Below are 16,271 nucleotides of genomic sequence, written 5' to 3'. Positions count from 1 at the left end.
TGAACTACAAATATTTCACTATATGGATGATGTATTATTGGCACATAAAGATAAAAACATATTGCTGGAATGTTATGCCACACTTACAAACTTATTAAAAAATTATAATCTAGAGATAGCAATAGATAAAGTACAATTAAATTTTCCAATTAATTATTTAGGAGTTCTATTATCCTCAACCATGGTCCGTCCACCAAAAATTCAAATACGAGTAGATCAACTCAAATCACTTAATGACTTTCAAAAGTTATTGGGAGACATAAATTGGATAAGGCCTTATCTAGGTATACCAACAGGAGAGTTGGGACCTTTATTTGATATTCTAAAAGGTCCATCAGATCCAAATTCACCCCGCATGTTAACTCCTAAAGCAAGAAAGGCATTAAAAATTATTGAAACATATATGGAAAACATACATTTGGATAGAATTGATATAAGTTTGCCTTTATTATTTATTGTACTACCAACAAAAAATATTCCTACAGGAGTATTTTGGCAAGAAGGTCCATTATTGTGGATACATTTATCTTATTCTCCTAACACTATTCTTACTAGGTATCCTGAGGCTGTAGGACAATTAATACTCAAAGGAATAAAAGCAGCGAAGGGAGTGTTTGGAATTTCTCCCAATAAAATTATTACTCCATATACTATGGATCAAATTGATGAGTTAGCTAATGAGTTAAATACTTGGGCAATAATCATGTGTAAATCTAATGTTTCATTTGATAATCATTTACCATCTAATCCTTTGTTGTCTTTTTGGTCTAAGCATCCTGTAGTTTTTCCTAAAATGACAAGAAAAACACCTATCATGAATGCTCCAAATATATTCACTGATGGGTCAAATAATGGTACAGCAGCAGTAGTTACCCCTGATCAAACTTTTACATTTTTAGTACCCAAACAATCAGCTCAAAAGGTAGAACTTAATGCAGTTTTACAAGCTTTTTTGATGTTTAAAGATTCTGTATTTAATTTATTTTCTGATAGTCAGTATGTAGTTAATGCTATAGTATCTCTTGAAGATGCTGGTAGGATTTCCCCTTCTTCGACTGTTTTCTCTTTGTTTTCCACTATACAAAGTCTAATCTGGGACAGAAAAGATCCATTCTTCATAGGACATATTAGGGCACATACAGGATTGCCTGGAGCCCTTAGTTTAGGCAATGATTTAGCAGATAAAACTACACATGACATACATATTTTCTCTACACTAGAAGAAGCTACAAATTTTCATAAAAGGTTTCATGTTAATGCTAATACTTTACAAAAGCGTTTTAAAATAACTAAGGAACAAGCCAGACATATAATAAAACAATGTCAAAATTGTGTGACATTTTTACCACAAGTTAATCTTGGAGTCAATCCTAGAGGACTGATACCTAACCATATTTGGCAGATGGACGTCACACACTTGCCAGAATTTGGAAAATTAAAATATTTACACGTTACAGTCGATACTTCTTCTGGATTTTTGATGGGCTCCCTTCATGCCGGAGAAAAAACTAAAGATGTTATAGCTCATTGCTTACAAAATTTTGCCACTGTGGGCGTTCCTAAACAGTTAAAAACCGATAATGGTCCTGGCTATACCTCTACCTCTTTTAAACAATTTTGCTCATCATTTGGTATTACTCATATAACAGGAATCCCATACAATCCACAGGGACAAGGCATAGTTGAAAGAGCTCATCAAACTATTAAAACATACTTATTAAAGCAAAAAGAGGGAATTGGAAGGGGATATATATCCCCCAAAGATAAACTTAAAATAACGCTTTTTACTCTAAACTTTTTAAATTTGGATTCTTCAGGACTTAGTGCTGCGGAAAGGCATATGTATCCAAAAAATGTACATAAGCCTAAAGTACTTTGGAAAGATATTCTAACAGGACAATGGAAAGGTCCTGACCCAGTGATTGTCTGGAGTCGGGGGTCTGTTTGTGTTTTTCCACAGGGAGAACAGCAGCCCATTTGGATTCCAGAGAGATTAACTAAAACAGTTTCTACAGATCGAAAAGAAGATGATTTGACTCAAATCCATAACAGCTGATATCCAGAACTCCAGCTTGGCCATTCTTACATCTGTGACAGTGATTAACCAGGATGCTTTTTTCAATAGCTATTTTATTATTGCATTTTTCCACATCATAAGGTTCTATTTTTATTTTTTGAGCTCATACAAACCTAGGTTAATGTTTTTCTGATCAGTTTTATTTTTTGACTGTGGAGTTTTTAAACATTGCAATGGAGATTTCACCTAGGTAAAGCTACAAGGCCTTTACTATTTTCTTATGTGTTGTACGTTTGTGTACACTCTTGTGTTTTGTGTTGTATGTCTGTATGTGCGTATGTCCATATTTCTTATATGAGGAGCGCTCATGAAAAAATGGATCCAAATTATTATTATTTTTTTTATTCACGTGATTTAAATGGTTTAATTTAAATTATGTAAACAGCTGTTAAGGATTGTTTTTAAAGGTGGTTAACAGATCTGTTTGTTTACTAATTTAAATTAGGTAAAAAGCTGTTAAGCATTGTTTTTAAAGTAGGTTAACAGATCTGTTTGTTTACTTTCACCTTTCCTTTTCATTATATTTAATAATTCTTTTCAGGATAATGTCTTTTTAGCATCATTGACATATTGATAGATTCCTCTGCTTTGAACTGCTTGCAGAACTTGCCTGGACTATGTAACTATCGTTTGGTGCAGCGAATTGCGGTAATGCTGGCATATCTTTGCTGATGGTGTCACTAGTGATGCAATTTTTATTTCCTTGCCAGCGCACCCCATGTTAATTGTGGTAGTGCTGACATATCTTTGCTGATGGTGTCACCAGTGATGCAATTTTTCCCAAGGAGCCGTCAATTGGCTTGGTGTCGTGGCATTTCTGTATCCTCCTCCCTTCTGCTAGTGATGGTCTAAAATTTGGGGGCCAATGGCTTATGCTGGACCGGTAGTCAGTGACGGGTATGATCCAATTGCAGTGGTATCAACCTAAGACAGGAGGCTGACGCCTAAAGGTCAGTTTTCCGATGACGGGTAAGAACCATATGTTGAATTGGACAACCTACCAGGCACGGTCCATAAGCCACATTAACCTCACTCCCCCACTGGCACCAAGGCCAAATTTGGGGGCCAACAGAGGTGAGGCAAAGAACCTCACCCCCCCACTGGTGCATAGACCTATCCACAAGTATGGCTGTATGCTGGACCGGTAGTCAGTGACGGGTATGATTCAATTGCAGTGGTATCAACCTAAGACAGGAGGCTGACGCCTAAAGGTCAGTTTTCCGATGACGGGTAAGAACCATATGTTGAATTGGACAACCTACCAGGCACGGTCCTTAAGCCACATTGCTTGTTGTTTAATTAATCAGAAGGGGGGAGATGCTGGGAGCCATTAGCCAAGTAGGTATGACAATTTCCTTGCCAGCGTACCCCATGTTGCTGACATGTTGCAGTGACATTGAATGTAAGTGACCTTGCTCAAGGACCAAGGCAGATTAGGGTGTTCCCGGTTTTAAGATAATCTTGTTTAGGGCGTTCCCAGTTTAGGTTCCAGGTTTAAGGTTTAAGATTATTCCTGCTGGGAATAGGGCGTATCCTGCTGCCTGAGTTCCCCTTGAGTTCTCACGGGATTCAGACAGTATAGTTTGGAGATAGAAGCCCAGTGGAGGTGGATTTGGGCAGAGAACGTGGATTTCCCCAGAACGTGATTGTAGACGGCTGGTGTGAGTTCGGGAATAAAGAGTTGCTGTTTGAATCTACAAGCTGTGTGGTGGCTCGTGATTGTGTGCCCAGCCAGACTGCGGCATTTGTGCCCAGCCAGACTGTGGCAATTTTTGGCCCCCCCCTTTTTTTTTAACAATAGCAAATCCTTTTCCGTGCCTGCTCCTTTTCCTGACAACAGCATTATAACTTGCTAGAGAGGCTGTATTCTCCTCTCCTTGTTTTTATTTTTCTTTATTCGTAGCAAAATTATAAAGCAGATTGCTAATGATGTCTTGTGATTAACTGTAGCCACTATGAGTTTTGAGGACTACAACTACTAAAAATTTGAATTAGGAACGAATAGTCTGATATGTTTGCATTAAAGTGTAACTGCACTGTTTACAATACGGTGTCATGGGGACTTTTGTAATACAGAAGTAAATGGGGCCATTCTTTGAAGCATGTCATGAAACTCAGAATTATTTTACTGTAAAAATATTTGGGGGGAAATGCCCTACTCATAAATCAAAACAAAACAAAAATGCCCCTTCTCAAGTCTCTCCGTCTCAGTCACCTCGAGCTGCCAGCTCTGTCTTGGCTGCAGCCACTCTGCTCTCCTGATGCTGTTCCCTGGAAGGTCACCAAAGACTCTTGAGGCCAAACCCAGTGGCATTTGCTTGTTAGTCCTTGGCCTCACTGCCCTCACAGCTGTTTTCTTCCATGATTTATGAAATGGACTTATTCTGCTTTGAATAATAGTACTTAGATATGAATTCTGCCTTCTCTCTAGCCATCGGTTCTCAGTGTATTCTTTGAAGATCCAACACAAGTCCATGAGTGCTAGACAATGTTTTCTTGAGTTGAATTTCTTAGCTTTTTCCATTTATTCTTCCATAGGACGCTGGCTTCAAGACAACTAAAGGAGCTTCTCCCCCACGTGTCATAAATTAGATTCAGCGTAATGTAACACAGATCAATGTAATATTTTCCTTTTCTCTATGTTGACCTCAATTCCATAGGATTTTTCAGATTTTTAATTGCAGAAGGGTATAACAAGTTCCTACCCCCTCAATTATTTTAAATAAATTCCTGGAATCCTATGTTTAATCCATAAGTACTTTACTATATATAGTGAAGATAACTACTCTTTTTAAAGATATGACCACAATCCCATTATTACACCTAATATATTAACCTTAATCATAGGAATGACTTTTAAGGAAAATTAAAACTGTTTATTATTTCATGTAAGAAAAAAATAAAGGGCGGGAACTATTAGCCCTTCTTCCTATCATGGAGGTGATCCCTTCTGGAAAAGACTCAGTGAACAGGTATATAGGATAGTTTCCTCTGTGCCACATATAATAGGACACCTATCTGTTGGATTTAAAAATGTTAATATAGTTTTATTTTTAATTGACACATATTAATTGTACATATTTATGGGACACAGTGTGACATTTATTTATTTTTTTAGTGTGACATTTCAATACATGTATGTAAATATTGAATAATTCTTTACATGTGTAATGATCAGATCAGGGTAATTGGAATATTTGTCACCTCAGACATATTTCTTTGTGTTAGGAACCTTCAAAATCCTCTCTATTAGCTAATTTGAAATATTCAATTAATTGTTGTCAACAATAGCTATCCTACCATGGTATGAAATATTAGAAATTATTCCTTCTATTCAAGTGCATCCTGTATCTGTTAACCATCCTCTCACCATCCATTACTTCCGAATACCCTTCCAGAATCTGGTAACCACTATTCTACTCTTTACTTCTTTGAGATCAACTTTTTAGCTTTACATGTTAAGTGAGAACATGCAGTGTTTGTCTTTCTATGCTTGACTTATTTCACTTAACATAATTCCCTCTATATACTGTGTATGTGTAGACATAGAGGGCATTACACATATATCTGTATACATACATGTTTTGTTCCACATTTTTCTAAACCATGAATAATATAGTTCCATCTATGTTGCTGCAAATGACAAAATTTCATTTTTTGGTGGCTGAATAATATTCAATTAGGTACACATACTATGTTTTCTTTATTCATTCATCTATCCATAAACACCCAGGTTTATTCCATATCTTGGCTATTGTGAGTAGGTGCTTCAATAAACATGAAAAGGCAGATGTCTCCTCAACATACTGATTTCATTTCTCTGGATATGGTCCTAATGGTGTAATTTCTGGATCATGGGGTAACTCCACTTTTAGTTTTAAAAGGTAGTTTTCCCTTTTATTCCTTCTGTTGACAATCCCACTGTATCAGAGCAGCCCACAGGCCCACTCTGTAGTTTAGAGGCAAAGGACTGTGGAGGCTTTGTTATCTCACCCCTAACTTGGCCACTTAATGATGGATGGAACTGCCACCAAGATCCTAGTAAAGTAAAAAGTAAAAGCTCAGAGCAATCTTCATGTGGCAGTGAAAACACCCTAAAATAGTCCTCATGGAAAGGCTACTGATGCTAAGTTGATTCAAGGAACTGAGCCTGCTTTCTGCAAAGAACAACGCAATGTTGAAGATGAGCGCTCAACCTGAGGAACAGCCTTCCTGCTTCATAATAAAATAAAATGCACTGGGTTGATAAATAATAATAAATAAAATGCTGGGGTTGTGGCTCAGTGGTAGAGCACTTGCCTAGCACATGTGAGGCACTGGGTTCGATCCTCAGCACCACATTAAAAAAATGAATAAAATAAAGGTATTAAAAAATAAATAAGTGTTATTCAGATGTAAGACATGTTTGATGTTTCTAACTTAAACATGCTTATCTATTTTTTTAAAAAAAATTTTAATATTTATTTTTCAGTTTTTGGCGGACACAACATCTTTGTTTGTATGTGGTGCTGAGGATCGAACCCGGGCCGCACGCATGCCAGGCGAGCGCGCTACTGCTTGAGCTACATCCTCAGCCCCTATCTATCTATTTTTGAGACAGGGTCTCACTATGGTGCCCAAGCTGGTCTCACAGTTGTGACCATTCTGCCTCAGCCTACCAAGTAGCTGGGATTACAGGCATGCCTGGCTATAAGATGTTTATTTTAAAATAGCCAATGTTTTTAGTGTTTTTAATTTTTTTTGTAGTTACAGATGGACAGAATGCCTTTATTTTATTTATTTATTTTTATGTGGTGCTGAGGATTGAACCCAGTACCTCACCCATGCTAGGTGAGTGCTCTACCACTGAGCTACAACTCCAGCCTAATGTTCAGTGTTTTTATACAGAGGATTCATGGCAAAATGGCTTATCTTTATTATTTTATCCAACTCTTATTTCTTTGATAATATAGTTGGTTTAAGTCTATAGGTCATAGAAAATATTTTTCAGGAATTAGGGATTGAAATAAAAAAATATAAAGACCTGGATATTTATATGATTACTTCCAACACATTCAATGCTTCTACTGAATTCCTTAAAGTACAGTGCCATCTTCCACAGTTGTAAACAAGAATCTGAGAATTGGTTGAAAGAAAAAAACCAGTTGCTGTAGGGCATGAGAGTGATTAACAGTGATTAGATCAGCCAGACTTGAACTTGACAAAGAGGCCACCCAAGAGGACAATAAAATTTCCAGGTCTCAGAATAAAATTAATAATTTAAAGACACCAAGGTGATCCATGGTCTTGATTATGTTCTCAGATAGCATCACATAAAAAACTGTACAGGATGCTAATTTTCTATCTGCATGTTATCCAAAAAGAACTACCTAATCAAATTTCCACAGGACACTATTCACTAGTTTTTAGTCTTTCTAATCATTGTAGTTAGCAGGACATAGTAATGAGTATCTATAGTCCCAGCACTCAGAAGACTGAGGCAGGAGAATCACTTGAGCTCAAGAGTTTGAGACCACCCTGCACACCATAGCGAGACCTCATCTCAAAAAAAAAAAATATGATCATATGGTACTTTTAGAAGATGAAACATTATGTTATTTATATTTTGAACTCTTGAGCTGTACCATCACCACATTCAGTTCCAAGTTTCTGCTCCCTGGGAAAGTGAGAATATGAGTGTATATAGGAAACTCACCACCGTATCCAGCTGTATCCAGTGAACCTCGTTGCTGGAGCTGATCCGGGACTGCTGGGTCTGCAGAGTGTATGGGAAGGAGCTGACCTGGAGCACCAGGAGGTTAAAAGCATCCAGAACTTCTCTGCAGTTGATGACTCTATCAGCCAATCCATGACTGGGTTCGCCATGGGATAGAGAGCCCGAAATGACGCTGTAGAAAAATGGAAAGTCACATTAATACCTTTTAATTCAACTGACTGAATACAGAAGCAGACACCAACATGGAAATAATGTTTTAGTTCTTACTTTTCTAGTTCTTTTAAATTGGGGGGAATAGATTCAATTGAAATGTGATTTGAAAGAGGAAAATTTTACACTTCTTACCCCTTTGCACACAGATTTTAGTGATTTTTTTTTTCAGTTTGCCCCTGATACACCTCAAAGTGTTCCAGGCCAGGGATGGCTACAGCTGTAGTTGAGACAGAGCACTTGACTTTGAAAGCTCACCTGAATGAGGGAGCCTCTTCACCAGGACACAATGCTTAGAGCCCTGCAGCCAGAGCTCCTCTGTATCAAAATCACTCCTATTCCTGCCATGGATTCCAGACTGGCAGGCCATCTGGGGAGAACTGTCCTTTTACAACTTGTGACCAAGACTCGTATCTCTGAAGCTCTTTCAGTTCTGTTCAATTTGTATTTACCAGGTTCCCATGCATCCTCAGATACGTGCATATGTATATGTAAATTTTGTGTTACCTGGGATTGAATCCAAGGGTGCTATCTGATTTGGATATGAAGTGTCCTCCAAAGATTTCACTTATTGAAGGCTTGGTCCCCAATGTGGCAATGTTCAGAGGTGGAGCTTTTGGGAAGTGATTGGATCATGAGGGCTCTGACATCATCAGTGGAATGATCCATTGATAGTTAAGTGGACTATGGGAGGTAGTGGAAATGGAGGCAGGTGGGGCATGGGTTGAGAAAGCAGGTCTCTGGAGGTGTGTCCTTGGGGATTATATCTTATCCTTGTCCCCTTTCTTCCGCTCTCTCTGTTTCCTGGCTTCCACAAGCTGAACAGCTTTCTTCTGCCTTACCCTCCTGCCATGATGCTCTGCCTTCACCTCAAGCTAACCACCAACTGAAATCTCTGAAACCATGAGCTAAAATAAATCTTTCCTTCTCCTAGTTATTTTTTTCTCAGGGTTTTTTTTTTTTGTTTTTTTTTTTTGTCACAATGTCCCCTACATCCCCAAATGACTAATGCACTTTACCACTGAGCTACATCTCCAGCCCTTTTTATTTTTATTTTTTTATTTTGAGACAGGGTCTCACCCAATTGCAGAAGCTGGCCTCAAACTTGTAATCCTCCTGCTTTAGCCTCCCGAGTAGCTAAAGATTACAGGTGTGTGCCACTGTACCTGGCAAAAAAACATACTTTTTAAATTAAAGAAATAATCTTGATGACCCAGGGAGTTAAATACAGAGAGATCTAATGTTGTGTCCTCAAAAATATTCCCTAAACTTTGAAAGACAAGGTGTGTGAGGTTAGTGAGCTATTTCTCCTCACAGAACATTACCAATGACTAAAGAGATGTGTGTAAAATTTCTTTTCCCTCCTTTCCCCTCTCCTTCTCTTCCTTTTTTCCTTCTCCTAAATCTAACAGATTAATGTAAGGTCTTATTTATACACACACATGGTTCTAGACTTCATATTGCAGCCTATCAAACCCATTCTGGCTTCTGAACAAGATTTTTTTTTTTTTTTTAATTCTGACATTTTTTACCATAAACCAAAGAACTTCCAGATTCCTAACCTCAGTTTCTCCTGGAGAAAAGAAGATTGATAAAATGTTCAATGATGACTGAAACCACCCTGTCCTTCCATGGTGAGGGCAAACCATGATATGTCATACTCGATGACTATTTGTCTCTCTCTCTCTCTCTCTCTCTCTCTCTCTCTCTCTATATATATATATATATATATATATATATATATATATATATATATATATATTTTAATATTTGTAGTTGTAGATGGACACAATACCTTTATTTTGTTTATTTAGTTTTTTTATGTGGTGCTGGGGATCGAACCCAGTGCCTCACGTGTGTCCCTCTCTTTTAATTTTTATTTATTTTTTATTTCTTTTTTTCCCTCTCTTTTTAAAAAATGATTTGCCTTTTTAGTCCATACCTCACCAGATAATTACAATTTGATCTGGGGGCAAAACTGCTTCTATCATTCCAAACATAATGTTCTTTCATTAATACGTCCAATCAAGAAATACGATATCCTCTTAAATTGGGAAATGGGAAGGTTTCAGATCTGCTCTCAGAACATTTAAGTGGCATTTCCACACTACTTTTAAAGGTAAGAGGGAAGAGAGAAAAAGAAGGAAGAGGAGGAAACACTGGAAGAGCAGTAAATGAAAAAGGGTAAGAGCTTAGGGAAGAGCTAGAGAAGGAAGCTCATCTCTCTCCTGGGAGCTTATTTCCTTGACCTCCTTCTCCCCGCCCTCTCTGAAGCAACTGAGTTCCAAGATTCTTTTTTTAAACAATTTTTTTAAGGTTATGGATGGACCTTTATTTTATTTATTTATGTGTAGTGCTGAGGATCGAACCCAGTGCGTCACACATGCTAGGCAAGTGCTCTGCCACTGAGCCCCAGCCCCAGCCCCCATGATATTCTTACGACAGTACTTCTAACAGAAATTTATAAATTCCTTCACAGTATATTTAAAATGAAATCAACACTAAATCACACGAAGAGTTGAGGGAGCAAGAAAAGATTATGAATAAGTTAGCAGGAGGAAGACACTAAATGTTAGGATCCCTGGGGCTTCACACTGTCACCTTTAAAAGATTTCCTGGTGTAACAATGACTGCTATAGAAGAAATACTGTGTTTGCTCACACGAAAGCAATCACCTCGTTAGTTCCACGTGGGAGTTGTCATGAACTAGCACAAACAGTGTGTATGGGTTCTGTTTCACCCTCCTCATAAACACTTCAAACTTGCTTTGAATCTCATTGTCCAGACGAACCACGTATTTCTCTGCTCTCTGATGAGCTGTCCCATTTTCCTCCAGACCCAAGTCTACAAGGACACCTGCCAAGAAGAAAAAAAGAGTTTATCTTCCTACACACACACGTAAACTCAAATGAACTGTCGACTGATACTGGGTACTAACTGTACACAGACATTTATTCCCTGCCAGAATTTTGAAAAGGAAATATCAGACTTCTTTTCTTGAGAACATCCCACCCTGCCTCCCGTACCTGATGCAAATAACAAGGAATGTTCTGATACATGAAGTGAAAGCAATCGATTATGGGAGATCTCTGTTTAATCAAATCCTATTTATATGCAAAGTACTTCTTACTACTACAGACCACCACTTTAAAAAAAATTCAGCTTTGGACCACCATTCTTGACCAAATCAATATAATTGCATGAGTCTTCCTTACCCCATGTTTAGCAACAAAATATATACAAGGAAAGGAAAATATGAGTCCAAAGATACTACATTAGCTTGTGAGTGTTTAAGGTAATATTGGATTGCCTTTCTTTTTTTTTGGTGCTAGGGGTTGAACCCACACAGCCTTGCACAGTTAGGCAAGTGCTCTACCCTGAGCCAAACCCCTAATCCCTCTTATATAAGTTTTATACATTGATATACAGTATCTACAGCATGGGGAGCCCTCAAACATTGGGTTCATGTACCAAATTAATAAAATGAACTAAAGTACCCATTAATTACTGTAAAATGTTAAAAAACTGAAATGTTAGTATGGTATCATTAACTCTATCTAATAAACTATTTCTCTATACAGACAATTAAAATAGTTTAGGTGCATGAAGCAATTGTTGGGATAATTGAAACACCAATTATCTTAAAATAAACATACTTTTATGAATTATGTTCATTTAATTTTTTCTAGCTTTTCTTTGAAATAATACCAGCTCAATTAACAAATACATACAGTTAGCATCTAGAAGCTATAGTACACTAATAGCCCTAATGATGTTAAAAAAGAGAGAAATGAAAGAGATGTATGTCATTACCCTAGGTACATGTATACACCAATAGTATAGAAAATAAGACCAATGATGTGACTCTATATTCTGTACAACCAGAGAATTGAAATGTTGCATTCCATTTGTGTATGATGAATTGAAATGCATTCTGCTATAATGTACAACTAAGTAGAACAAATAAAAAAATAAAAAAGAAAGAAACAAAAGAAAATAAAAAAGAGAAATGTTTTATCATATGAAAAATTTGTCATATAAGAAAAGGTAGATAGAAAGATAATTTTGCTTTCAAACATTTTTCATAAGGAGCTTTTGCTTAGGGATTGTTTTCAATTTCCACATGAATGTAATCAAATTTTGTTGTGGATATTTCCAAAAGCAAGCCATCAAACATTTAATTTGATGGGTATTTTGATGTTTTGAAAGTGTTACCTATAATACTCTTTCAACATTCAATAACCATTTATTGTTCATCTACCTTGTGTCAGGAAACTATCAGGTACTAGGCCTGGTGTTACAGAGTGGAACAGGACAAGCAAAGAACTTAATCTCATGGAGCTTATAATGGAGAAGACAGATAATTTTAAAAAAGGTCATGATGGGAGACAAAGTTACTATAGGGTAGAGGAAGCCTGCAAAGCAGATAGGACCACTTAATCTCTAGGTGTGTCTGTTTCCTTATTTGTAAATGGGGAGAAGTGCCAATTGAAGTTTAGTCCTTGGGAAATAAGCAGTGTGAGTTAGGGTATCCCAATATGAAAAGATCATGGATAACTCACAAAAAGGGAAAAATATACCTTAATTATTAGAAGAGTCTTAATTATAAGAGTCTTAATTATTATAAGAGTCCACTACATTTCAGAACAAATAAACATAAGACCAATAGTATGACATTGAGAGGTTAATTCCATACATGCCCTCAACAGACCAGAGTTCCAGAGATCTAAGGGGCTGCTGAGATACACTGTGACATATCAGTCCCTGACTACGCAGCCAACGGGCTCTGCAGTGGTGAAGTTGGGTGGAGACCAAGTGGCAAAGGTTATTTCCTTTATTTCTAACTGGGCACTTTTAGATCATGATTACCTTTAAATTTATTTTAGATTTGCTTTTGCTTTCAAATTTTGTTTCTTGTTATGAAAGTGACAGATACCCATTTAGAAAAATTGTACATAAAATATGTTTAAAAAGGAAAGTGTATCCATAATTCTTTAACTCAAAATAAGCCACATCTTACATTTCTGTGCTTTCCTTCTGTGGGATTTTTATGAATATTCTCTCTGGCTTACATTTTGTAATTATATATCCTGCTTTTATTTTCACTTATAATCGTAAAGTAATAAACAAAACTATCATTGTTTTCTAATAATATGTTTATATATTATATATATATTATGTTTGTGTAGAAAACACAAAATAATCCATGGATAAATCAATTAAGTTAATAAGAATTTAGTGAAGTTGGATATACAAAATCGCTTACAGGGATGGGACGTAGCTCAGTGGTAGTGTATGTTTAAAATGTGTGAGGCCCAGGGTTTAATCCTCAGCACTCCCCCCAAAAAATTTTTTACAAAAATTAGTTGTAATTCTATACATCAGCAGCAAACAGTCAGGAAATATATTTTTTAAAACTCAACAAAACAGCCAGTCTTAGTGGCACATGCCTGTAATCCCAGTGACTCAGGAGGCTGAGGCAGGAGGATCACAAGTTTGAAGACAGCCTGGGCAACTTAATGAGATCCTGTACCAAAATAGAAAATAAAAAGGAAAATGTGGAAAGAGAAAAACCAAAAAATAAAAGCAAAATAAAATAAAATAAAGGGCTGGGGATGTAGCTCAGTGGTACATCCCCTGGTTTAAATTCTTAGCACTACAAAAATATAAAAATTAAATTTAAAAAAAAATCATAGGCTGGGGATGTAGCTAAGCAGTAGAATGCTTTCCTACCATACTCAAAGCCTTGGGTTCAATCTCAGCACTACAAAATAAAGAGAAAATTGCAATAACATAAAAAATAGTAAGCATCTGGGAATAAATCTAAAGGCCTTTATGAAGGAATGATGAAACTATTAAGCAAGTTAAAGAAGACCTAAATTAAGCCACATGATAAAATATGGAAAATATAGTTAAACTCACCTCAAATTTATCTATAGGTTCCACATCATGCCAAAAAAATTGTTTCTTTTTTTTGTATGAAAAATAGTTTTTTAAAATTTACATTGCATAGGGCTGGAGTTGTGGCTCAGTGGTAGAACGCTTGCCTCACATGTATGAGGCAGTGGGTTTGATTCTCAGCACATCATATAAATAAATGAATAAAATAAAGGTCCATCAACAACTAAAAAAGAAAAAAATTACATGGCAGAGCCAAGGACTAAGAAGAAAAGGTAGGAGAGATTTGCCTCACTAGAGATTTAAGAATTTGAGCTGTATTAATTAAACAGAGTTGTTTTGGCACAGGGGCAGAAACCTAGAAACAGACTCTCAATGCATATGGAAATTTGGTCACTGAAGATCAGTGCATTGAGGATCAGTGGTAGAAGGATGGGCTCTTCAATAACTAGTGCTAAAGTGCATCGCCGTGATACACACCTGCAATCCCAGGCCCTCGGGAGGCTAAGGCAAGAGGATTGCAAGTTCACAGCCAGCTTGGGCCATTTAATTAGACCCTGTCTCAAAATAAAAAATTTAAAAAAGATTGGGGATATGGCTCAGTGGTGAGCTCCCTGGGTTCAAACTCCAGTGTCACACACACACACACAAAAAGGCACTGAACAACTGGTTAACCACGTGAAAGTAATTATATTAGATTTATTATTTTACTTTTAATTTATTATTTATATCTAATTATGTATTACACAATACACACAAAAACCCACGTGGATTAAGGACAATCGTAAATAACAAAACTCTAAAACTTTTTTGGGGGGAGTTACTGGGGATTGAACTCAGGTGCATTCAACCACTGAGCCCCATCCCCAGCCCTATTTTGTATTTTATTTAGAGACAGGGTCTCACTGAGTTGTGTAGAACCTCGCTTTTGCCGAGGCTGGCTTTGAACTCATGATCCTCCTGCCTCAGCCTCCTGAGCCACTGGGATTACAGGTGTGAGCTACCATGCCCAGCAAAATTCTAAAATTTTTAGAAGACAATGTAGAATAACTGTATGGCCTTACAAAGGATTTCTCTTTTTCTTTCTTTCTTTCTTTTTTTGGTACCTAGAGGCATTTAACCACTGAGCCACATCCCCAACCCTTCTTTTTATTTTCGCAGAAGGACAGAGTCTCACTAAGTTGCTTAGGGCCTCACCAAGTTGCTGAGGCTGGCTTTGAACTTGAAGTCCCTGTTTCTGCTTCCTGAGCTGAGCCACTGGGATTACAGGCCTACACCACCACACCTGGCTCTTATAAATGATTTCTTAAACATAAAGAGCAAATGATACATAAACTCAAGAACCTCTATTCATCAAAGACACTAAAACAAAAAGATAAGCTTCCCAAATCTGTAACAAGTGTAAAGGATTAGTATTCAGAATGTGTAATTACTTCTCTAAATCCAAGAGAAAATGGGGCAAGAAACTTAAATGGAATTTCCTGAAGAGAAAAAAACCAAATGGCCAATAAACATATGAAAAGATGTTCAAACTCATTAATAATATGGGAAATACAAATTAAAATCACAATGAAATGGCCAAATTAATTTTTAAAATTTCTTTTTGAGACAGGGTCTTGAGATATGTGGTAAGTTGGGTGTGACAGTGCTCACTTGTAATTCCAGTGATGGGGGAGACCAAGGTAGGAGGATCACAAGTTCAAGGACTGCCTCAGCAACTTGGTGAGACCCTGCCTCAAAATAAAATTAAAAAGGCTGGGATGTAATTCAGTGCCACTGGGTTCAATTCCTAGCTCCACCAAAAAAAAAAAAAAGTGTTCTGTAAATAGAATATTAAAGAGTAGCAAAATGAATGAATCACAGCTACACACAACAGAATCAATTTCAGAGATATAAATGTGAACATAAAAGGTAAACCACAGAAGAATACATAGAACGTGGTTCTACTTATAAAAAGATCAGAAGCATATGAAATTAAATATTCTATTGTTTAGGAGTTAAGGCACTGTAGTATAACTATAAATAAAAGCAAGATATTGATAAACACAAACATTCAGGATAATAGCTACCTTTAAAAGAGGAGGGACATTTGAATAAGGTCTTCAGTATTCTTCATTTTGGCATCTATTGGGTGTTTATCCTATTGTGATTGCTTTTTTTATTGTGATTTCAAATACTTTTTATCATTTTTATCTACTCAACAATTAATTTATAACTTCTTAAAAGGTGGTATGTAAATATCTGCCCATATTTTAGAAACTATTTGAAGACAATAATTACCAAATTCCAACGGATGGCTATATTATCAATGAAATGTAACGGTCTTCCCTTCCCTTTATATATTTTGCGGGGTGGGTACTGGGGATTGAA

At 36.7% G+C, this 16,271-nt stretch overlaps 1 protein-coding gene across 6 annotated transcripts in view; it reads right to left on the bottom strand.

The window, feature by feature from the left end:
- Positions 1-16,271, bottom strand: part of Greb1l (GREB1 like retinoic acid receptor coactivator) — a 264,690-nt gene that overhangs the window by 40,826 nt on the left and 207,593 nt on the right. For all 6 annotated transcript variants that reach the window (XM_046438512.2, XM_046438513.2, XM_046438514.2 and 3 more), the window contains 2 exons: positions 10,679-10,859; positions 7,773-7,965 (listed from right to left, as the gene is read on the bottom strand). In XM_046438512.2, the coding sequence (XP_046294468.1) occupies positions 7,773-7,965; positions 10,679-10,859 (374 nt within the window). The remainder of the gene's footprint in view (positions 1-7,772; positions 7,966-10,678; positions 10,860-16,271) is intronic.

This window comes from Marmota monax, unplaced genomic scaffold (assembly GCF_021218885.2).
Source record: "Marmota monax isolate L192 unplaced genomic scaffold, Marmota_monax_Labrador192_F-V1.1 WCK01_AAM20220418_F8-fsc00232, whole genome shotgun sequence".
Lineage (NCBI taxonomy): Eukaryota > Metazoa > Chordata > Mammalia > Rodentia > Sciuridae > Marmota > Marmota monax.
This window is presented reverse-complemented; position numbering and strand designations above follow the sequence as displayed.